The sequence below is a fragment of the Podarcis liolepis genome, assembly GCF_965112155.1.
Source record: "Podarcis liolepis genome assembly, chromosome: 17".
Classification (NCBI taxonomy): domain Eukaryota; kingdom Metazoa; phylum Chordata; class Lepidosauria; order Squamata; family Lacertidae; genus Podarcis; species Podarcis liolepis.
In genome coordinates, this window is record NC_139571.1 from 1,906,188 (window position 1) to 1,932,068 (window position 25,881).

Genomic DNA, 25,881 nt, shown 5'->3' on the forward strand with positions numbered 1-25,881 from the left:
AATTAGAAAAACAGAAGTGTGTGTATGTGTGGCTACAGAGGTGAGGAAAATGTAATTCTCAATATGCACACACGCCTTGTCAAAACTGCATCTGGTGGGATCACCTCTTCTGAGTGATTGTCAAAGCAGGGGTGGGGGAGCCTGTGGTCCTCCAGATGTCACCCGACTGCTGTTCTCATCATTGTTGACCACTGGCCGTCTTGCCTGGGGCTGATGGGAGATGGAGTCGAACAGCAGACGCAGTAGTTGGCAGGCCAGAGCTCCCCCAGGCCTGTTCTGAAACTCAAGGAACTATATTGACCATTGAACACTTATCCCTACACTCAGTTTTATATTCCTCAGAGCTATTTCCTCAGAGCCATATTTTTGTTTCGAAGGGAGGAAGTGCTTGGGTGGGGCGGTGAGTCAGCCGGTTAAAGGATATGCATGTTTCCTGAACCAAAACGTTAAATAAAACGTGGCTAAGCTTAGACTTCCCTGGACAGTTCTGGCTCCATATAGCTAGCTGGAAAACCATCAAACTCCCAATGGTCATCTTTTCTGCCCTGTACTGGTGAAGATGATCCCTGTCTTGCCTCTGAACTTTGCTGTGCTTCTCATCTTCTGGTTGCCTATGGGTGAGTCATCCTGAAAACTCTTTACATTCCAGAGCCAAGGAGAGCTGTCTAGTTTGTGTTCCCTTGGTGGAGGAATCTGGAAACTGGCTTCATCTAAAGGTGCTTCCCGATGGGGGCTTAATTTGCAAACAGATTATTGAGATATTTGCCAGTGAGTTGTTGCAACAGTTTTTTAAAAAGTGTATTGTCGTTTCCATAGAAAGGGTAAATCCAGATTAAATTGTGTGTGTGTGCTATGGGCTAGCATTTTGAGGATGAGAATGTTGTGTGGGTACTGCATGACACTAAGGCACACTGTTCCCACACTAAATGTCTTTCTAAAAGCATCCTAAGATCCCCAAATACAAATGGGGGAATGGAAAATGTCTTATGTGATGGATGAGGTGTCAGAAGTGTTGGTGGCAAGGGAAAAAAATAGGTATAAAAGGAAAAATCTTGGACGCCAAGATACAATCTCATTTATACTAGGTCAGGGGTCTGCAACCCGCGGCTCCGGAGCCGCATGTGGCTCTTTTACACCTTTGCCGCGGCTGCAGGGCGGATACTAGCGAGGGGAGGAGGCGCATTGTGCGCCCCGACACTCCCCACTGTGGCGGGCGCTGTACTGGCTGTGACGTCGCATGGGGGCGGTGCGTGCGTTAGTCACGCACCGTCCCGACGTCACCTTCCCGCCCACCTCCCCTCTACATTGTAAGGGGCATGTACGCTGGTCACTGCATTGAAAGGGGGCATGTACACTGGTCACTGTTTTGAAGGGGAGTGAAGAACACACACACAAAAAAAGGTAACTTGTTAATTTAACGTTTATTTCTATGAGGAGGAGTAATTCTGAGGGGTCAAACAAAGAAATAATAAAAAAGTGACAAAAAAGTTATTTTTATAATGATGAGATTTGCGGCTCCCAGTTTTTTTTCCTTTGGAAACAGGTCCAAGTGGCTCTTTTTGTCTTAAAGGTTGCAGACCCCTGGACTAGGTCCAATCTGAGAAAAACAAACTCATTCCAAAAAGAAACATGAGCTCGGGGTGAGTGCCTGGAACCCCTGGAAACTCACACCCCCTCGGAGGCCAGGGTGGCAGGCCGCAGAATTATTATGGGAGTAAGGAGACAGTTCCTGGTTCCTGGAGAGACCCTTGGTTTAGTTTCCTTGGAAGGAAGAGGACTGGAAATTGATGACTTTTCTGTGATAGGAGATAGGAGATAGAGATCTCCTATCTGCCCATTAGATTTCTAAAGGAGCCCGAGTGCCAAAGCACTGGATTCACCACTGAGCAAGCCAAGCCAAGCCAAGCCAAGCCCAAGCCCAAGCCCAAGCCCAAGCCCCAAGCCCCAAGCCCAAGCCCCAAGCCAAGCCAAGCCAAGCCAGCTGCTGTGTCTTTTTCATATCCAGTTTCAAGACTCCTGCCTTTTGACTATTTCAGACAATATGCTTTCCCCCCAACATACTGCCCCTCACCTAACACCCCAGAGGCATATTAGGGGGAACTGCTTTTCAAAAATATGTATATTAGGGAAAATTACATAAAAAATATTTATAGTATTTTTTGTAGTATTGTATGATGTTATTGTACATGTCTAATATATCTGACTGTGGAGATATTCACACAAAAATACTGCTGAATTATCATGAGGTCTTTATTGTTAATATTGCAAACTGATTTGGAAACTTGGAAAACTGAACTTAAGGTTGGAAAAATGAGAAACTGATGGATACATACTTCAACCACGAGGTGTGGGAGAGACTTGCATTCTTAGCCTTAGGCTGAGCCACTGGAACAGGCCCAGTCCTCTTTTCTACTTCATTGGCTGCCTATTTGTGTCTGGACTCAGTTAAATCCTTTTTTATAGCCATAAATTATCTAACAGGTACTCGTACTTCAAAGGAAACATGAGAACTGTAGTGAGGGGAAGGGGACTAGGAATCTCTACCAGATAAAAGTCCCTACTGTTGCACATCACCCAAATCTCTGGTGGTGCAAGATTCCAGAGGTTCCAGGTGCTGACCTAGGGTTCATGTTTTGTTTTGTAATGAGGCTTTGTGTCATCTGTTTGATATATGGTTAATTTACATATATATACAATCTGAAACTATGATGGTGGGGCTCACAGCATCAACAATCCAATAGAGTATTCTCTCATGGCCATAGCTTTGGATTCCAACAGAAATCAGGCATGGCTCTGCCTCTCCCAGCTGCCTAGCCTGCAGCTTCCAGCTTCTGGTTTCTAGCTCACATAACTCAAATTCCCAACTCAGGACTTCTGGTGAAGCAAGATGGCAAGCCCCTCTGAGGACCACCAGCACGAACTGCGCTGCCTGGCTGGTCCGCATGCCAACTGCCGCCACCACTACTGCGATGGGGGGGGCAAGGTGCCCAACGCGACAACCAGGGAGGCTGCATGGAGCCCCCAGCTCCTCCAGCGGCCTCAACCCCACTGGGACCAGGAGCACCGATGGCCCAGTGGAGCTCCACGACCTGGAGGCCTCTGGAGCTGAACAGAAAACAAAAAGGAGCCCCCCCCCCCAGCCGAGCACCAGCTTAGATAGGAGGGTACCGGGAGGGCCAGGGAGGCCGTGAGGAATTGCACAGCCTAGCCCAGGCCTGACCCCGAGGCTACCTCCCTGGCGGTTAGCGCAAAAATAGCAGGCTGGGACCCAGGGGGAACAGTGTGCTGGAGACCGCCCCACAGGAAAAAACACAGCACGGGTTCCCCCCGTTGGAATATATATATATATATATATATATATATATATATATATATATATGCAGGTTTTGGTGTCTTCGGGTGTCTTCCCGTGTAAGAGTTGGGGTGTCTAGGCGACGTTTCGACGAGGTCTCACTCGTCATCTTCAGGCTGGTGCTTTCGGCTTCTTGTTACTGGAACAGAGCCAAGAAAGAAAGAAGCCGAAAGCACCAGCCTGAAGATGACGAGTGAGACCTCGTCGAAACGTCGCCTAGACACCCCAACTCTTACACGGGAAGACACCCGAAGACACCAAAACCTGCATTCCTGTACCCGTGAAAATCTACGAAAGCATATATATATATATATATATATATATATATATATATATATATATATCCAACGGGGGGAACCCGTGCTGTGTTTTTATATATATATGTGTTTATATATATATATATGTGTGTGTTGTGTGTTTATATATATATATATATATATATATATATATATATATATATATATATATAAAATTTTTTTATAATTTTATTATTATTTCTTCAAAAAAACTGTAATGGCATCCATGTAGGAGGCCTGAACCTTTGAAAGCCACTCCCTGGGACTCCTGCCTTAGCCCTAATCCAGGGACCTGAAATCCAGACTCTGCGAGCCCCGCAGTGAAATTAAAACTGCTTGTGAGTCAAAATTACAGCAAATACATTTTTAAATTATATACATGAACCACTTTTTATGAGTACCATTAGTTTCCATTTTTTATTCCTTTCACACATTTTCTATGATTACTTATATTTTGTATTTTTACCCTTTCTAATTTTTTTTTAAATTCTCATTTAAAAACCCCTGCCTTCTCCCTATCACTATCATCTTATTTCTACCTTTTATTTTTTAGATTCCAAACATCTCAACATTTTTATTAAAAAAAAATTCAGCTACATATAGGCTACTCTCCTACCCCCCAATCTTCAGTCCATCCCTAACTCTAACTCCCCTCTTCTCCCACCCATCATACTATGTCAGCACAACACAATAGGTTCAATAGACAATATAAGGTGAGAAACACAGGACAACCCAGATGGGTTGGCAGGGAAAAATAATATAGTAGGCACAACCAACTCCCAAGAGACTGAGATCTACTCACAGAAAAATCTTGATAAATAAGAGAATTGGATAGGAATTTATATCCTCAGACATTACAAAGAAAAGAGGAGTAGTTTTCTATATTAAACCCAAACTGGACCCAAAACAGCTATTTAAGGACGATAGAGGAAGAATGATGGCAGTATAAATAACAATACAAGGTGAAAAAATTGTTTTAGTTGGAATATATGTACTGAATGAGAATAAATCAGAATTTTATATTTAGATTATTTGGAAAATAATTTGTTGGAATACACGGACCAGAAAATAATATTAATGGGAGATACAAATGGAGTAGTCTCCCTGGAAATGAATAAAATATTAAGAAAAACAGATTCAAAGGAAGGGAGAATACACACAACCTTCTTCAAAATGGTGGAGAATTTCAATTTACCAAATACTTGGAGTTTTAAACACCCACTGGATAGAGAATATACATTTCTTCAAAGGTCCATCAATCTAGCAGAAGGATAGACTCGGTATGGCTATCTAAAGCGTTATCAATAACAGTAAAAAAAAAAGTAGAAATACAAGCAAGAACACTCCTGGATCACAATTTGATAATTCTTGAACTAAAAAGGGGAGGGGAATACCCCATTTAGATAGAGATTGAATGAGGAGTTATTAGATAATCAGGATATAAGACAAAAAACAGAAAAAGCCCTGAAAGATTATTTTGAACCAAACTTAGATCAATACAGTGATAGGAAGATTGTCTGGGATGCTAGTAAGGTGGTAATGAGAGGATTTTTTTATCCAAGAAAATGCCTACCAGAAGTAAATTAGAAAAAATAATAAAAAGGAGATATTAGATGGACTGATTAGAAACGAGAAAGAACTAATTATCGTATTTTTCGCTCCATAAGACGCACCTTTTTCCTCCTAAAAAGTAAGGGGAAATGTGAGTGCGTCTTATGGAGCGAATGGCGCTGCGCAGAGAGGTAGAGCTGTGCAGTGCCCCTTCAGCAAAGCGGGAGGAGGAACGGAGCCCCTTCTGCGCAGCGCCTGTCCTGCGAAGCCGGAGGAGGAATAGAAGGGACTCCTTCTGTTCCTCCTCCCGCTTCGCAGCGACACACCTGTCCTGGAAGCCGGAGGAGGAACAGAAGGGTCTCCTTCTGTTCCTTCTCCAGCTTCGCTGAAGGGGCGCTGCGCAGAGAGAGAGAGAACTGTGCAGCGCCCCTTCAGCAACGCGCCTGTCATGCGAAGCCGGAGGAGGAACAGAAGGGTCCCTTCTCCAGCTTCGCTGAAGGGGCGCTGCGCAGTTCTCCCTCTCAGAAAGGGAGAACTGCTCAGCGCCCCTTCAGCGGCGTGTCTGTCCTGGCTTCTGCCTTAGCCGTGCGCAGCTTCTTCGGGCAGGGGGAGCCTCTATCCCGCTGCCCTGAAGAGGCTTGGCACAGTTATCCCAGAAGCCAGAACAGCCACACAGTATCCCAGAAGCCAGATCCCTCTTGCTGTTCTGGCCTCTGGGATTCAGAATAATTTTTTCTTGTTTTCCTCCTCCCAAAACTAGGTGCGCCTTATGGTCTGGTGCATCTTATGGAACAAAAAATACGGTAAAAAACCCTGGGAAAATCAATCAACCAGGCAATAAAAATGTTGCAAACATACTATTCAATGATAACTAACCAGGAGATAGAATGGAAGATAAAAAGAAGGAAACATTTTTTAAAAAAATATGCGAATAAGCCAGGTAAATTATTGGCTTAGCAGTTAAGCAAAAAAGGGCACAAATATAATAAATAAACTGAGTATAGGGGGGAAAGGTAATAGATAATCCAAAAGATATAAGAAAACACTTTGTAAGATACCGAACTATACCGAGCCGGATCTGAAAACAAAGAGAAAATTGAAGAATATTTAGAGCAAAACAAAATACCACAAATTCCTAAAGAGAAAATGGCTTTATTAAATGCGCCAATAATGACACGAGGTGCAAGAGGTAATTAAGCAAGCTAAGATAAGTAAATCGCCAGGATCGGATGGACTTTCAGCAAAGTATTACAAAAAGTTGGAGGATTTTCTGGTACAACCCTTAAAAGATGTAATGAATGAGATTTTAAAATTAGGTAAAGTACCAGACACCTGGAAGGAGGCCTATATTACTTTGATCCCAAAACAAGATACGGACCTACTTCCAGTTAAAAATTACATACCAGTTTCTTTATTAAATAACGATTATAAATTATTTGCTAACATTCTGGCCAATTGAATGAAGGGTGTCTTAACAGCAATAATTCATCACAATCAGGCTGGTTTTTTATCAGGATGCCAGATGAAAGATAATATAAGGATTATAATTGATATTACAGAGTATCTGGAAGTAAGAAATGAGAAACAAACAGCCTTAATGTTTATAGATGCTGAGAAAGCTTTTGATAATGTTTCATGGGCCTTTATAAAAAAGATAATAGAAAAGATGAATTCTGGGGAATAATTGGAGAGAGGAATACATGCAATTTATTCTGAACAACAGGCTATGTTGATTGTTAATAATGTTATAACTGAAAAATGAAAAATAACAAAGGGGACAAGACAAGGATGTCCCCTATCACCATTACTATTTATTTTGGTATTAGAGGTCCTGGTGAGAGAGATAAGAGTGGATAAATCCATTAGAGGAATAATGGTAGGAAATAAGGTATATAAATTAAAAGCTTTTGCAGATGACCTAGTAATTACAGTGGAGGATCCTAAAGATACTTTAGTGAAGGTGTTAGAAAAGATGCAGGACTTTGGGCAGGTTGCAGGTTTTAAACTAAATAAGAATAAGACTAAGGTTTTGATTAAAAAACTTGACGGAGCAAGATAAAAAGGAGCTGGAAGAGAAAACAGACTTAGCTATACATAAAAAGTCTAATACTTAGGATTTTGGCTAACAGCCAAAAACAATAATATTTTTAAAGACAACTACAAGATTGTATGGAAAGAAATAAAAAGAAATTTAGAGATATGGAGAAGAATGAACTTATCATTTTGGGGAAGAATACCAGTGATTAAAATGAAAGTATTGCCATCAGTTCTGGTAATAGGCAATGCAGAATACTTTGAAAAATGGTTTATCTGGCAAGGGAAGAAACCAAGAATTATTTTTTTTTAAAAAAAGTTTTTATTGCGTTTCTTTTTCCATTAGTTCACAACATCTGTTACAAAACAGTGAGCAAGAAACAGTTTTTATAAATAGACAGATATAAAAAGATAATAAGTAAGAAGAAAGAAAAGAGAGGAAAAAAAAGAAAATTAGATTTCATATTATCTTTCCAAAAGTTATTCTCCTGTGGACCTCCTCACGTCCTCCCAACATTGCATTCTTTAAACTCACATTGTCAGCAATTTGTTACCTTATTTCACAACTTACTGTACCTTTCAATTATTATGTAACCAATTTCAAGAAAAAATTGTAATTCCATTTTAGTACCTTTATAATAAACATAATATATTTGTCTCAAATTGTCTTATTTTCCTCTGTTATAACTTACTTTGTCATTTACCTAATTAAATTGCAGGAGCATAACATTTCCTAATCGTACACATTCTTAACATTCAAACAACTTATAGTACTTTTGCAAATAGTCCTTGAATTTTTTCCAGTCCTCCTCAACTTTTTCTTCGCTCAGATCTCGGATTCTGCCAGTCATTTCTGCTAATTCCATATAGTCCATCATCTGCGTCTGCCAGTCCTCCAGTGTGGGTAAATCTTGTGTCTTCCAGTGCTTTGCGATAAGAATTCTTGCTGCAAGAAACCAAGAATTAAATATAAACAGATAAATATAAATATAAATATATAATATATTTAAATATAAATATATAATATATTTAAATATAAATATAAATATATAATATATTTAAATATAAATATATAATATATTTAAATATAAATATAAACAAATATTAAATATAAACAGATGCAAGAGAAAGAGGAGGTTCTGCCTTGCTGGATTTGAAAATCTATTGTGAAGCATTCTGTATCTGCTGGATCCGGGACACTGGAAAACATAAACATTTTAGATCTAGAAGGGCATGATAACAGATTTGGATGGCATGCATATTTATGGCATGAAAAAAGCAAAAGTACATAATGCATTTCAGAATCATATAATAAGAAAATAAAATTTCAGGATATGGGAGAAGAATAAAAACCTATTTGAGCAAAAAACACCCTTGTGGCTTTTCCCTTTGGAAGCAATATCTCTGAAAAGTGAATATGAGAAGCAATTGGCCGACTTATAAAAAGAGCTGCTAACCGAAATAGACAACCAGTTAAAATTAAAAGACTTTGAAGAGATAAAGAAAGCTGTAACTGATTAGTAACTGGGGAAAATAGTGGAAGTGAACAGCTGGCTTTGCAAATGGTGTAAACAGGAACGGTTTGGATTCTTAGATCACGGACTGCAGTTTCTTGAAGATGGACTTCTGGCAAGCGATGGGCTGCACCTCACAACGGTTGGGAGAAATGTTTTTGCCAAAAATCTCAGAAACCTCATCAGGAGAGCTTTAAACTGACTAATGTGGGGGAGGGAGACAGTGCTCCTGAAGGTAGGAGTCTATCAATTAATGAAGATGATCATCCAAATGTCATAGACCAAATGGAGCAAACAGCATGCAGACCTAGTGGTGGGAGGAAAAAATCCTTAAATAAGAGACACGGGGGAATGATTAATGGACTTCAATGTCTGTACACTAATGCGCAAAGCATGGGAAATAAACAAGATGAGCTTGAGCTCTTGGTACAGCAAACTAAATATGACATAATAGGCATCACTGAAACCTGGTGGGATAAGTCCCACGATTGGAATGTAATAATGGGGGGATACAATCTATTTCAGAGAAACAGACCAGACAAGAAAGGAGGAGGAGTGACGTTATATGTCAGGGATGTGTATACCTGTGAAGAGATCCAAGATTTAGAACCTCAAAGCCAAAGTGAGAGCATTTGGGTCAAAATTAAGGGAGAGAAGAATAACAGAGACCTCATTGTGGGAGTTTACTATAGATCCCCAAGCCAAACGGAGGACATAGATGATGCCTTCCTGGAACAGATGGCCAAGCATGCAAAAGGAAGGGAGATAGTAGTAATGGGGGACTTCAATTACCCGGATATTTGTTGGATGTCAAACTCAGCCAAGACCATAAGGTCAAACAGATTCCTCACTGGCCTTGCAGACAACTTCATTGTCCAGAAAGTGGGAGAAGCAACAAGAGGAACAGCCATTTTAGATCTGGTCCTAACCAATGTTGATGATCTGGTTAGTGGGGTAGAAGTGGAAGGATCATTAGGCGCGAGTGATCATGCTCTTCTGAAGTTTACTATACAGCGGAAAGGAGCAGCCAAGCATACTAGGACTCAATTTCTTGACTTTAAGAAAGCCGACTTCATAAAACTTAGGGAAGTGCTGGGTGAGATCCCATGGACAGTAATACTAAAAGGAAAGGGAGTTCATGATGGCTGGGAGTTTGTTAAGAGGGAGATAGTAAAAGCACAACGTCAGGCAATACCAATGAGACGGAAACATGGAAGGTGCCTAAAGAAGCCATGGTGGCTATCTAAAGAACTTTTAACTGAGTTAAGATTAAAAAAGGATGTGTACAAAAAATGGAAAAGGGGGGAAACCACCAAAGAGGAATTCAAACAAATAGCCAGCACATGTAGACACAAAGTCAGAAAAGCTAAAGCACAGAATGAACTCAGGCTTGCTAGAGAGGTTAAAAGCAACAAAAAAGGCTTTTATGGGTATGTCCGTAGCAAAAGGAAGAACAAAGAAACAGTGGGGTCACTCAGAGGAGAAGATGGTGAAATGCAAACAGGGGACACAGAAAGGGCTGAACTCCTCAATGCCTTCTTTGCCTCAATCTTCTCCGATAAAGAAAACAATGCCCGACCTGAAGAATTTGGAGCAAATGATTCAGCAGAGGAAACACAGCCCAGAATAACTAAGGAGATAGTACAAGAATACTTGGCTAGTTTAGATGTATTCAAGTCTCCAGGGCCAGATGAACTGCATCCAAGAGTATTAAAAGAACTGGCAGATGTGATCTCAGAACCACTGGCAGTCATCTTTGAGAATTCCTGGAGAACAGGCGAAGTCCCGGCAGACTGGAGGAGGGCAAATGTTGTCCCTATTTTCAAAAAGGGGAAAAGAGAGGACCCAAATAATTACCGCCCAGTCAGTCTGACATCAATACCAGGGAAGATTCTGGAGCAGATCATTAAGCAAACAGTCTGTGAGCACCTAGAAAGGAATGCTGTGATCACCAATAGTCAGCATGGATTTCTGAAAAATAAGTCATGTCACACTAACCTGATCTTGTTTTTTGACAGAATTACAAGCCTGGTAGATGAAGGGAACGCAGTGGATGTAGCCTACCTTGATTTCAGCAAGGCATTTGACAAGGTGTCCCATGATATTCTTGTAAAGAAGCTGGTAAAATGCGGTCTTGACTATGCTACCACTCAGTGGATTTGTAACTGGCTGACTGACCGAACCCAAAGGGTGCTCATCAATGGTTCCTCTTCATCCTGGAGAAGAGTGACTAGTGGGGTGCCACAGGGTTCTGTCTCGGGCCCGGTCTTATTCAACATCTTTATCAACGACTTGGATGATGGACTCAAGGGCATCCTGATCAAATTTGCAGATGACACCAAACTGGGAGGGGTGGCTAACACCCCAGAGGACAGGATCACACTTCAAAACGACCTTGACAGATTAGAGAACTGGGCAAAATCAAACAAGATGAACTTTAACAGGGAGAAATGTAAAGTATTGCACTTGGGCAAAAAAAATGAGAGGCACAAATACAAGATGGGGGACACCTGGCTTGAGAGCAGTACATGTGAAAAGGATCCAGGAGTCTTGGTTGACCACAAACTTGACATGAGCCAACAGTGTGATGCGGCAGCTAAAAAAGCCAATGCAATTCTGGGCTGCATCAATAGGAGTATAGCATCTAGATCAAGGGAAGTAATAGTGCCACTGTATTCTGCTCTGGTCAGACCTCACCTGGAGTACTGTGTCCAGTTCTGGGCACCACAGTTCAAGAAGGACACTGACAAACTGGAACGTGTCCAGAGGAGGGCAACCAAAATGGTCAAAGGCCTGGAAACGATGCCTTATGAGGAACGGCTAATGGAGCTGGGCATGTTTAGCCTGGAGAAGAGGAGGTTAAGGGGTGATATGATAGCCATGTTCAAATATATAAAAGGATGTCACCTAGAGGAGGGAGAAAGGTTGTTTTCTGCTGCTCCATAGAAGCAGACACGGAGCAATGGATCCAAACTACAAGAAAGAAGATTCCACCTAAACATTAGGAAGAACTTCCTGACAGTAAGAGCTGTTCGACAGTGGAATTTGCTGCCAAGGAGTGTGGTGGAGTCTCCTACTTTGGAGGTCTTTAAGCAGAGGCTTGACAACCATATGTCAGGTGTGCTCTGATGGTGTTTCCTGCTTGGCAGGGGGTTGGACTCGATGGCCCTTGTGGTCTCTTCCAACTCTATGATTCTATTCTATTCTATTCTATTCTATTCTATTCTATTCTATTCTATTCTATTCTATTCTATTCTATTCTATTCTATTCTATTCTATTCGCAACTAAATGATACTTTTAATATAGATAAAAAGAAAGGTTTTAGTTACGAGATATAAAAATTAGAAAGTATTACCAAAATTCTGTCAAAAACCTATAATTTGCTCCTGGAATGGCATACAAAAGATGAACAGGTTAAACTGGTTATAATAAACTGGGCTAAGGGATATAATATACAAATGGCAGATTGGGAAAGGCTCTGGAAAATAGATTTAAAATTTACAGCATGTTGTACGCTGAAAGAAGATTATATGAAAATGATTTATCCATGGTACTTAACTACTACTGAACTACCCAAAATGTATAAAATAAGTTCAAATATTTGTTGGAAATGTACGGAAAAGGAAGGTAACTTTCTCATATGTGGTGGACATGTAAGACAACAAAATCTTTTGGGGAAATGGTATACAATGAACTAAAAAAAATATGTTTAAAATAACTTCTGCTAAAAAAACCCGGAAGCCTTTTTATTAGGAATTACAGGTACCGAGATTCCAAAAGACCAGAAAAGAGTTTTCATGCATGCGAGAACACGGATGCTACTAGCCCCAAAATGGAAGGAAGCCACAACCCCGGTGAGGGAGGAATGGCAATCCAAACTGCTGGACTTTGCTGAAATGGCAAAACTAACCGGGAGACTCAGGAACCAAGAAGACAAGGACTTCAAAAAGGAATGGGGGAAAAATTATAATTTACTTAGGAGACCACTGCAAGCAAATCAAAACTTTTGCTGGACTATAAGAATCACTTGTAAAGTAACAAAGATTATGGACAATTTGGAAAAATAAAAATAGTGGAGAACGTATTGATATGTAGTCTTAATTATTGAAATAAGGACTCAGGTAGGGGATGGGGTGAAGTCACGGAATTCAGAGAATCTCACAAAATGATTATACAAATTTTCTGAATGTAAATTTCTATTGACAAAAATAAAAATAAATATTTTTTAAAAAATAAAAGCAGAATCATACTGCCCAATCTCATCGATAAACCAAGACTAAGAAGTCCACATCAAACCTGGTTAACCGCCTAAAAATCCTCCTACACAAATGAATTGCCTTGGACTAGGCAGGCTTTGTCCCTGGTCACAACCTACCAGACCCCATGAGGAAATTACCCACTCTGATAGAATACAGTAGAAAGACCAAACTCCCGGCCATCATGTCCCTAGACATCCTTAAAGCCTTTGATTGCTTAGAATGGAAGTATCTATTAGCAGTATTAACTAGCATGAAATTTGGCCCCAACTTCCTACAAACCCTCAAACAAATTTACTCTTAAATAATTTCTCTTCTCTCAGACTTTTGGCTAATTAAATAATCTATGGCCTTTTAGAATAATAGAATTATAGAAATATAAAGTTGGGAGGGACACCAAGGGTCATGTAGTCTGACCCTGTGTGTGGGTGATTGTTTTTGTTATAGTGGTATGTATTTTTGTGTTTTTATATTGTAAAGCACTCTGTGAACCTAGAATGAAGGGCAGTAGAGAAATTTCATAAAAAATATTAATAATGGGAAATAGCTATGGCCCAGGAATGGTGACTGCATCATATTGCAACACGTTCTTGCTGAATAATGCTGCGATTGCCAGCAGTATTCTCTGCAGCCGGTCCTCCCCATATCTTTTCTTTCTTTCTTACAGTGCACTTCCTTGACACTTGCAATGTGACTATCCTCCCTGAGGCGCCTGCTGTGGAATTCGGAGGTTCTGTGAATCTGAACTGCACAACTACGTGTGCTAACTACACCCAGTTGGACTGGGAGGTGTCTGTTGGAGGAGGAACGCAGAAGGGCAATGGGTGGATTTCTCTAAACATCACCAATGTGTCTGAATGGGAACTTCAACCTATATGCATAGTCCAAAGAAAAGGCTTTGATTCCTTAAACACCAATGTGGTCATCTATGTTTACCGTGAGTATGCACAGAATTTCACAGCGGGGAGGTATCTGGAGGTTATGTAATTTAGCCTCCTTCCTCACACACATAATGTCGAGGGGGCGAAATAGGTCCCATGTTTCCATGTCATCCCACTACCCTAAAACAATAATAATAATAATAATTCTTTATTTACGGCTATTAGCCCATAAAATATGTACAAACATAAAAACACAGAGGCATAAGGACCGATATATTCGACACCAAAGGGTGAACATCACGGTACTAGGGTGGGTCAATGAGCAGAGCCAAATAACAGCTTGGGGCCCAGAGAGCTCCAAGGGACGGATCACAGAAAAAGAAACTGAAGACGAGGTCCGACATGCATTCTCATCGTAACTGTCCGATTAGTTTTGGTGTTGTTGTTGTTTTTTAGTTGTTTTTGTGTGTGAGATAACCGCGTTCAGGAATCTCGCCACCTGCAGAGTTACCGAGGGATCTGTATCCTGCAAAAGTAGTGCGGCGTGTGACTCAACAGGCCGGCCCACCAAGCACAGTAGAGCAGGACCTAGGAATTTAGTCCTGGCTATGCTATGTAGGGGGCAGTTGAACATTATATGTGGAAGAGATTCAACAGTTTTCCCGTCACACACGCATAACGGAGACACCAAACCCTTAGAAAATCTGTGGCTCAGCAGGTTCGATGGAAGGACATTGAACCTTGCACGAATAAATGCAAGTCGGTGTGGTACAGATGAAAGAGATGACATGTATGATGGAAGGCCAAGTGGTGGGGTTATTCCGTGATACCTGGGGGAGCAAACACCCCCACCCCAAGCCAGGTTGTGTTGATATTCAATGTCTGCTAATCTTTGCTCTATAAGGCTTTTGGCTGAGCATAAGTTCATCTTTAGGGAGTCCGCTGGAGAAATTCCGATGCTCAGGAGTTTGGCATGGATTTTTCCTACCCACGGATTGACAAAGTCGTCTCGCCAGAGGCACTGAAAAAGGTAATGGTCGGGAAGCCTATGCCAGCTGGACAGCCAGTAGCCAAAGACTCGCTTCCAGATGACGGTCTCCAATGATGCAGTCCTTAACTCCAAACGTATGGCTGCGTTGCTCACACACATGGGGAGTTTCAGGAGGCGACGGAGAAACTGATTCTGCAATGTCCCAAGCGATGTTAAATTGGACCCTGGGGCCCAGAGCGGGGCAGCATAACAGAGGGTGGAAACCACTTTTGCGTGGTATACCTTCAGAGCAGAAGGGATGTGGGAGGCTCCGTCGGCCGCAAAAAATTGGAGCAGAGAATAGAGTATTGTTTTCCCTTTGTTTAGTAGATACTGAATCTGTGGCTTCCAGCTTAGGTTGTAATGAAAAAAGACTCCTAGGTATTTAAATTTGAAAACCTGTTCTAGTTGGACTCCATCTAACTTCCAGCTGTAAGTTTTTCGAGACCTGGTAAAGACCAGGACTTTAGATTTCCCATGATTAATAGTCAGATGGTTAAGTTTGCAGTAAGCCGCAAAAATCTTTAGAGCTCTGCATAGACCGACTCTAGAGTAGGAGAGGAGCGCTGCATCATCGGCATATAGAAGCAGAGGGCAACGAAAATCAGCTAGGCGGGGGGCATGGATGTTGGCTTGAGACTCATTCAGAAAGAGCCTCATATCGCTAATAAACAAGTTAAAGAGGAGTGGGGCCAAAATGCAGCCTTGGCGCACACCTCTATTTATTGGGCCCTCGTTGGATAGGTTTCCCGCCGGTGTGAGTCTCACTCTAGCTGACGACCCGTGGTGTAATTGAATTATAAGCCATAACAGCCTTCTATCTATGCCCCATCTCTCTAATTTCTTCCATAGACAGTTTCTTGGGATACTGTCGAAGGTGGCCTTTAGGTCTATGAAAGCGACACATAGGCGCCCCCGGCTCGGGGCAGAATATTTTCTGGCAAGATGATACATAATTACCATATGGTCAGTGGTCGAATAGTTGTTCCTAAAGCCCGCTTGCTCATGGCCAATCAAATTTGAGGACCCTAAAACAAAATTGCAGAGTACACATGTTATTAGACATGGTATGCTGCATAACATGGCTGTGAGGCCTGAGGAAAGAGGGAGGGAAACCCAAGACCCGCCCAAGACATTTTGGTGATTGGGGCACATGATCTTAGCGGCTCCTCTGCTCTACAAAAATCATGCTGCATGTAGTATTAGCAGCACCAATCTTACAACAAAACACCTTCTGGGAGCACATAACTTAAGGGCAGCAGCAAAGCATATGCTACCACTGCCTGGGGTGGAGTGTGGAGGGAGCTTGCGGCATCTTTTCTTGCAAAGTGGAGCGGGGGGGGGGGGCATACTTGTGCACAGCCAGGAAGAGGGGTGGCAAATCCACTCCTGGGTCAGGTCTGATCCGGGAGTGGAGCTGTGGTGGCTGGCGGTGTTGGGCCATCACAATGAGGGAGCCTGCCATGGGGGGGGGGGCTGCCTGGTCGTGCCCCCTCCATGCTATGCCACTGCTTCAGGATGCTCAGGACTTCATGTCTGCCATGACAACCATGGGGCTGTCACAATATAACATCATCCCAACGCACATCGTAGGTCACACTCTGAATCTTGTCTTTTCGACTGGGCAGGAAGAGGGTGATCTGAAAGTGGTCAGATCACTTCTTGTTGAGTTTTAGGCTTTTAGCATCTTTCCCCCTCTGTAGAGGCAGGGGACCCACCTTCAGAGGTTGTGGGATCCATGTAGTTTCCAGACAGCTCTGGAGGATTTTCTGCCTGATATGACTGGCGTTCCTGTCAAAGCCTTGGCCAACCTCTGGAACAGCAGGATGGCTTGGGCTGAACTTTTGAGTAGTGGTTTCCTATAAAGAAAATATTTTATTGAAAACAAACTGAACTTTCAAAAGAAGCCTTTGATACTTGTATTTATATCCTTCTCTTGTAGATAAATTATCTTTTGTAAACTTCCTTTGAATGCCTTTTCCCTGAAAATCAGTATATAAGAGCAGTCAGTCAACCAACCAACCAACCAACCAACCGACCGGAGCTCATCCTTGTCCACCATTATTTGATTAGGTTAGGATGCTCAGTTGTGATGCAGAGTTTTCCCTCCCATTGCCCTGAAATTGTTGTCTATATTTATTTTAAACGACTGGGATGGTTAACATTTCCAACTTCAGAAAGCCAGGAACTGTAGATTTCCTAGGCCTCTTTACTAGTTAGTCCTCACTTACCATTTCAGATGGTGGCCATTCATATCTTTATTTCCCCCCAGAGTTCTCAACCCCAGTTCTCAACCTTACTTCCAAGATTGTGGCTAATCACTGGGAGAAAATTGTATGCAGCATCCCGAGTTTGAAAGTGAGAGGTTCCAGCTCCCCATCTAATGTCAGCATCTTCCTGAAAAAGGGCAGTAATATCCTGAAGTGGGAGCACAGCATCTCTGTGGAGTACAGCTTTTTGGCTAAGCCTCAGGAGGATGGGGATGTCATTCTCTGCGAAGCTAACCTCCAGGTGGGCTCAGAAGTACTGCAAAAAAGTGCAAACAGAACCTTGAAGATTGTGGGTAAGTTCTATTTGCTATGCATCTGATTGGTTTTGCCACGTGTTCAGGGCTGGGAGGGCCGGTTTGGAAGTAATTTTTGCACACACGTATCTAACGATTTGTTCTAGCCTAGAGGGCTTAGGATACTTCTGTAGCTGAGTATTTTATTTATTTACGTGTTAAAACGCATTTATATGCCACCCAATTTACAACCAGCTGAAATACAAATTCATTTAAGCCAGTCCATTAAATAATAAATAATACAGCACCCACCACTAACTATTGTTCCCCATTAAATCTTATTGGGCCCCTAAGACCAGTGTAAATAAAAAAGTATTCTATAAATGATGGAAGCACATTGCTGTTGGTGCTTCAAGGGCATGTTATTGCATAGGGTTGGCCAGGGGCGTGGCCAGGGTTTTTGTTGGGGGGGGGAGAACCTCAGCTACCTATGTATTACTATTGATCTTTATTGATTTAGGGGAGGCAGCTGCCCCTCCCTGCCCCCCCAGCTATGCCCATGGAGTTGGGCAGTGTTTTTTTTTGGGGGGGGAATAGGTGCCAGTACTCACCATGAAGTTGTAGTGGTTAAAAAGTGTGGCACTTACTGTAACAACAACAAAAAGGTGCTGGTACTGCATACACTTGAGTACCCTTTGGAGGGAAAAGCACTACTGGATGGGAGCCCAAACTGAGAAGGCTGTTTCCATGGTGACTTCAAGAAGGGCATCTGCAGGCTGTGGTCTAACCCAGAAGGCCCCACCAATGAACTATACGGGAGAAAGTGTTACCTAAGCTGTCTAGGGCTTTATACATTACAATACTAGCAAAACTGTTGTTGCCTGTGGTTTATTTTTTGTCCCATTATTGTCTATTTTTGAGGCAATATAAAACTCTACAAAACCTGTTTGAGAATTGTGGGATGGGCCTGAACATTATGGACAAACATGCTGTCACCTTCTATCACCTTCAAGCTGCTTCAACTCTCAGGGGATGGACTGGGGAGAATTCATCTCCATCCAGGCATCCAGGCTCAGCTCACCCTCCTTACCTAGCAACCCCGGCCGGTGTCTCGGGCAGACCAAAGTTGTTGAGCTTTTTATGATCAGGGTGTTGATTTTATCGGCCTGTTAAGAGGCTCAGACATTGTGTTTCCATACTGGCTGGCTGTGGAAGAAGCAGGCTGCTCACTTAGCAGGCTAGTACAGCAGTGGCATAGCATGGCCCAGGCACATTTTTTAAGGGGCTCAACCAGGAACCTCGACAGAGAAAGACCTGACTGGGCCAGCCTTTTTATGCCCCCCTCTCTGACGATGGCATCCGGCACACAAGGGAGTTGTGCTTTTACTATCTCCCTCTTAACAAACTCCCAGCCATCATGAACTCCCTTTCCTTTTAGTATTACTGTCCATGGGATCTCACCCAGCACTTCCCTAAGTTTTATGAAGTCGGCTTTCTTAAAGTCAAGAAATTGAGTCCTAGTATGCTTGGCTGCTCCTTTCCGCTGTATAGTAAACTTCAGAAGAGCATGATCACTCGTGCCTAATGATCCTTCCACTTCTACCCCACTAACCAGGTCATCAACATTGGTTAGGACCAGATCTAAAATGGCTGTTCCTCTTGTTGCTTCTCCCACAACGAAGTTGTCTGCAAGGCCAGTGAGGAATCTGTTTGACCTTATGCTCTTGGCTGAGTTTGACATCCAACAAATATCCGGGTAATTGAAGTCCCCCATTACTACTCATCAACCTTTTTTTTTCTTATTGCAGCCAGTCCATACAATGTGAAGATCTCAACAAATTTCACGGTGTACAAAACTGGTGCAGCCCTTGTGGTGAAGTGCCATGCAGAGGGAAAGCCCTTTCCAGAATTTTCATGGGATCTCCCCTCCCAGACTGGCGTGGAGTACTCAGATAACAATAAGACCATCACAATCCCTTCAGCGCAAAAATACCACAATGGGACTTACCGATGTCTAGTACATAATGTCTATGGCAATGGCTCAACAGAGGTTGACATTCTCTATGAAGGTAGGTTGCATATGACTTTCTTTCCAGTCTCCCCCTTCCCCCAGCGTAGCACTTTCTCGACGTCCTTCCTCATCCAAGGGTGCTTCCAGGACGGGACTTAATTTGCAAATGGGTCATTGAAATGTCACAAATGGGCCATTGATACCAGTCATTGTTGCTTTTTTTAACTCATTTAATTTCCCCCAGAATGGGTAAACTCAGATTAAATGAGGGAAGAATATGAGCTGCTATTGTGATGCCAATGAAAACTGTGTAGACTCTGGTGAAAACTTGTACAGGATGAGAACCATCCATCCTAAAATACACACCCATCTCAAAGAATCTCAATTTATTGGTTTCTCAGGAGACTAGGAATTGAAATTTCACCATACAGTGGTACCTTGGGTTACAAACTTAATTCGTTTTAGAAGTCTGTTCTTAACCCGAAGCATTATTAGCCTGAAGCTCGCATTCCCTACATAGGCCTCCCATGGCCCCGGAAGCGGATTGTGTTCGTATCCCGGGGCAAAGTTCGCAACCCGGGACACCTACTTCCGGGTTTATGGAGTTCGTAACCCGAAGCGTTTGTAAGCAGGACTGTTCGTAACCCGAGGTACCACTGTATATGATCCTGAAAGAGAATTTGAAGTCATGATGCGTGGAGAACAATTTGGGGGATCTGACAGGAGATCAATTCAGATTTGATAATTTCAAAGGTGAGGGGCTGCACTTCATTACTCCTCCACAGTTGAGGTTGATATAAATGGAAAGAAAGGGGGAACCATTGCAAGGAATGTTCAAGTACCAAACTGGAAGTCAAGGATAATTTTCCATAAAAGAAAATACATTCAGCTGAAGACGTATTGTTTAAACAGCTTCATGTGGATGCATCCTAATGCCATCTCTCCAGCTGCATCACTCTGAGGTGGTGTGAGGCAGTGCAGAATCTGGGCATTGCTGCCCTGTGGGCATACCCTCCAACATTCCTCAGATGAAAATAGGGACATTTCCCACTCCTCCCCAACTGACCGGACTTGACCCCCCATTTCCTGTCAGAAGAATGGCAAGGGCCACCACTGCTACACCAACAGGACACAGCACACAGGTCCTTCACCGTCCTGAGAAAACACCTTAATCCCAATTTTGTTTTGTATTATTTTATTCTTTGGTAGATTTACAAAAAGAAAAACACGCAGCCATAAATACATTTTAGAAAGGGGCAAAACTAGATGTAGATGCACAAAGCATTTTTTAAAAAATCCAGACCGATTGCGTTCTGCTCCCCCCTTTCTTCCCCTCCCAGGAGGGCAGGGCTCTTCCTGCACGTCCCATGGGGCTGTGCCTGGGCCTTGGCGGTGGCAGCCTCGCCTCCTCCTCGCCTGCTCTCCAGCAGCTGCTATGAGTTGCCCAAAGGAGGAGGCCAACAGTGATGGCCATGGAGAGGCAACGGGATGCTCCCTCGCAGCTGCCACTGCCACCATCGTCATCACTGGAGACAAGCTCCTCTTCCTCCTCAAGCTTGGTGCTGGTGGGGGTAATAGGGACATTCCAGGACATTCCGGGATCAAAACAAAAGCCGGGATGGTAATTCCAGGACTGCCTCCATAAAATTGGGACGCTTGGAGGGGATGCGTGTGAGGAATTGTTGGGAGCTTCTCCATGAAGAATCTTCAGGCCCTGAACTAACTCTGCCCTCCCAGCTGGTCCTTTGATCTCCTGGGCACGAAGGCACATGAAGCCTGACTACTAGCTGGTCCTATGATTCCTGGGCACATGGGCCCTACTTTTAGGTGGTTCTGGAAGACTTCAACATCCATGCCAAGGCAGTTGGCTCTGGGGCGGCTCAGGACCTCATGGCAGCCATGGCAGCCATGGGGCTGTTCCACCATGTCACCGGCCCAACGCCCATGGCAGGCCACACTCTGGACCTTGTTTTCTCGACTGGGCAGGAAGAGGGTGATGGGGGGCGGGACATCAACATCAGTCCCCTGTCATGTTCAGATCACTTCCTGTTGAGATTTAGGATGCCAGCACCTTTTCCCTCTGCAGAGGTGGGGGACCTATTAGGAAGGTCCGCCCTTGGAGGCTGATGGATCCAGTAGGATTCCCAACGGCTCTGGGGGTTTTTCCGGCTGATATGACTGGTGCCCCTGTCAAAGCCCTGGCTGACCTCTGGAACACCCGAATGGCTCGGGCTATTGACACAAACTCCCCTGAGCACCCTCTCCCACTTCGTGGAGCCCAACTGGTCTCCTGGTACACTCCAGAGCTTAGGGCAAGGAAACAAGCTGGAAGACGACTTGAACACAAATGGAGGGAAGATCCAAATGAATGCAACCAAACACTGGTAAGGGCTCATTATGAAGCCTACCTAGTGACAGTGAAGGCAGCAAAGAAGGCATACTTTGCTGCATCCATTGCATCCTCATTATGTCATTTGGCAGAGCTTTTCCAGGCCTTTTCCAGGCTGACCCAAAGGAGATAATAGAACTGACACTAACATTTTGAATATAAAATTGCACATTTTATCCACCAAGACCTTGACTCTGCTGTTATAGCAGATGAATCTCATGGGGTGTCCAGAGCACAGTCTAGGCCTGTTGTGCTGGATGAGTTTCAGTTGGTAAGGCTCGAGGATGTGGTGCTTGGATCAGTCAGGGCGACCACTTGCGCTCTCGACCCTTGCCCCCCCCCGGCTGATAAAAACCATCAGGGAGGGAACAGCTGGCTGGGCCAGGGAGGTGATCAATGCCTCTTTACAAGAGGGGGAGGTCCCTGCCTGTTTGAAGGAGGCAGTGGTAAAACCACTCCTTAAGAAACCTTCCCTGGGTTCAGAAAACCTAACTAACTACCAGCCAGTTGCTAATCTTCCTTTCCTGGGCAAGGTTCTGGAGCAAGTGGTCATAGACCTGATCCAGGCGCTTTTGGAAGAAACTGATTTTCTGGATCCATTTCAAATGGGGTTTAGGCCTGGTTTTGGCACAGAAACTGCTTTGGTCGCTCTGTATGATGACCTCTGTCGAGAGAGAGACAAGGGAAACATGTCCCTGTTAATTCTCCTTGACCTTTCAGTGGCTTTCAATACCATCGACCATGGTATCCTGCTGGAGCGGTGGGTGGCACCGCTTTGCGGTAGTTCCAGTCCTACTTGGATGGTCGTTCCCAGAGGGTGTTGCTTGGGGAATGCTTTTCAACCCCATGTAACCTTCAGTGTGGGGTTCTGCAGGGCTCAGTCCTATCCCCCATGTTGTTTGACATTCTACATGAAACTGCTGGGTGCGGTTATCTGGAGGTTTGGAGTATGTTGTCAGCAGTATGCGGATGACACCCACCTCTACTTCTCCTTTACATCTGCAGGTAAGGCAGGGGAAGTGCTGGACCAGTGTAGTAGTAGGAGTAGTAACAACAACAACAACAACAATTTATTATTTGTACCCCGCCCATCTGGCTGGGTCTCCCCAGCCACTCTGGGCGGCTTCCAACAAAGATTAAAAAGACATTAAAATGTCGAACATTAAAAACTTCCCTAAACAGGGCTGCCTTCAGATGTCTTATAAATGTCAGGTAGTTGTTTATCTCTTTGACATCTGATGGGAGAGTGTTCCACAGGGCGGGTGCCACTACCGAGAAGGCCCTCTGCCTGGTTACCTGTAGCTTTGCTTCTCGCAGTGAGGGAACCACCAGAAGGCCCTCGGCGCTGGACCTCAGTGTCTGGGCAGAACGATGGGGGTGGAGACTGGAGTGAGGCTGTTTAGGGCTTTAAAGGTCAGCACCAACACTTTGAATGGTGCCCGGAAACGTACTGGGAGCCAATGTAGGTCTTTCAGGACCGGTGTTATGTGGTCTCAGCGGCCGCTCACAGTCACCAGTCTAGCTGTAGCATTCTGGATTAGTTGTAGTTTCCGGGTCGCCTTCAAAGGTAGCCCCACATAGAGCGCCTTGCAGTAGTCCAAGTGGGAGATAACTAGAGCATGCACCACTCTGACCAGACAGTCTGTGCGCAGGTAGGGTCTCAGCTTGCGTACCAGATGGAACTGGTAGACAGCCACCCTGGACACAGAACTGACTTGGGCCTCCATGAACAGCTGTGAATACAAAATGACTCCCAGGCTGCACACCTGGTCCTTCAGGGGCACAGTTGCCCCATTCAGGACCAGGGAGCCCTCCATACTCACCCGCCCTGTCCCCCAAAAACAGTACTTCTGTCTTGTCAGGATTCAACCTCAATCCATTAGCCGCCATCCATCCTCTTGCCTCAGTAATGGAACCAACAAACTGAAGCTCAATCCAGATAAGACTGAGGCACTGTTAGTGGGTGGCTCCCTAGACCGGATGGCTGGGAGGTTGCCTCCTCTTGATGGGGTTACACTTCCTCTGAAGAAGCGGGTACATAACTTGGGGGTATTCCTGGATCCTTTGCTGTCGCTTGAGGCTCTGGGGGCCTCAGGGGCCCGGAGTGCCTTTCATCAGCTTCGGCTTTCGGGCTTTAAAGGTCAGCATCAACACTTTGAAAGGTGAGGCACTGTATGGCTCTTGCATACTTCCTACATCCTGTTGGTTTCAGTTAGGCTCATGCAGAATTTCTCCATGGCTGGTTGTGCCCCAGGGTCAGTGGCGTAGCGTGGGGGGTGCAGGGGGGGCCGGCCGCACCGGGCGCAACATCTGGGGGTTAGGGGGCGCAAATCCACGGGTTAGGGGGCGCAAATTACTTGCCTTGCCCCGGGTGCTGACAACCCACGCTACGCCACTGCCCAGGGTCCATCTGTTGCAGCAGCCTGTTTTCCAGTGCACAAGCCCTTCTTGCTGCTTGTCCCCCACTTACTGAGCACTTCTTCCTCTGCAGCCCAATTCCATCCTGGAATCACAGAACGGTAGAGTTGGAAGAGATGTTGAGAGTCATCCAGCTCAAACCCCTGCAATGCAGAAATCTGGATTCAGGCACCCATTACATCCATCACCTAATGTGCTGTCTTCTATTATTGCAGAGGCACCTCACAGCTGGGTTGCAGTCTGGGTGATCGTGTCGGTGTTGGTCTTGGGCATCTTGGGCATCATTGGCTACTGCCTAAAAAGAAGATGATCATTGGGGAAGAAAGCTCAAAGTCTCAAAGAGACTGTTTTGGCACAATGGAGACTGCTAAAAGATCCATTTCTTAGCAAGCCCCCACAGAAGCAACCAAGAGAGGGAATAATTTACTGTGATTCAGGACATTGCAGCACTCGGTAGAACTGGATGATAGTCTGAAAGCACCTGAATTCCATTAATCTGCTACTAGCTGTAGACAAAATCAGGGACTGCTGCTGTGAAGAGCAATGGTGGAGCGAGCCGCTCGGGCAGCCGGAGCAGCGCACATGCCGTGCACCAGGGGGCGGAGCATTCAGTGCAGCGGATCGCCACTGGGGGGATTTTGTCACCCCTCCCCCAGGGATGACACCTCACTGCCTCCCCTTCCCACACCCCTGGTGAACAGCCAAGTACCTTTAGAGCAGCTGGAGTGGATCTTAGAGCTCTGGCAGAGAAAACACATAGAATATGCTATCAGACGTGGAATTCAGCTAGAAAAGAATATTTGTATTAATCATAGGTGAGGGGATCAAGTTTTCAGCCCTTAAGGATGTGGAAAATGTCCATTGAAATCTCAGAAGCTTAGTCTGGTTTGATCCCAGCCGCTGTGGGGAGACCTTCCCTATGATTTGCAGCACCAGAATAAATGATGCAAAATAAGATAAATTTTGCTCCCCCCCCCCATTTATGCATTTATACAGGTTGCTGAATGTAACTTTCCTTGGTGCAGATTTTGGGGTTCAGCAGCCTTTCTCTGCCCACCTTTCTCCCAATAAAATCATTGATTTGGTTAAACGTTTCCTTTTTTTAAAATAAAATATTTATTAAAGTTTCACAAATTTTATAATCAGACACAACAATGCAAACAAACACAAACAAGAAAAAACAAGTATACTTTCAAATCCTTATTTTCTTAAAACTTCACCGACCTCCTCATACCTCCCCTTTCTGCATTCCACTTTCAAATTTTTAGTTCAGCAAATCCTCACCCTTACTTTTATCTAATTGTTAACCTTTCATTTCTTTAAACTTAATCTTTACAGCTGTAATCCACTTATTTTCTAAAACCGCATCATTTTAACACTCATTAATTTTACAATGTTTCTTAAGATAATTCTTAAATTTCTTCCAATCTTCTTCCGCCATCTCTTTTCCCTGGTCTCAGATTCTGCCAGTCATTTCTGCCAATCCCATGTAGTCCATCACCTTCATCTGCCATTCTTCCAAGGTGGGTAGATCTTGTGTCTTCCAATACTTTGCAATGAGAATTCTTGCTGCTGTTGTAGCATACATAAAGAATGTTCTGTCTTTCTTTAGCACCAATTGGCCGACAATGCCCAGGAGAAAAGC

The 25,881-nt window shown here is 43.9% G+C and overlaps 1 protein-coding gene across 1 annotated transcript; it reads left to right on the forward strand.

Annotated features, from left to right (window-relative positions):
* Positions 1-434: 434 nt before the first annotated feature.
* Positions 435-25,330, forward strand: LOC310696726 (vascular cell adhesion protein 1-like). The gene is made up of 5 exons (XM_083482623.1): positions 435-617; positions 13,672-13,941; positions 17,188-17,478; positions 19,227-19,487; positions 24,452-25,330. The coding sequence occupies exons 1-5, from the start codon at positions 560-562 to the stop codon at positions 24,544-24,546; spliced, it is 975 nt and encodes a 324-aa protein (XP_083338749.1). The 5' UTR covers positions 435-559; the 3' UTR covers positions 24,547-25,330.
* The last annotated feature ends 551 nt before the right edge of the window (positions 25,331-25,881 follow it).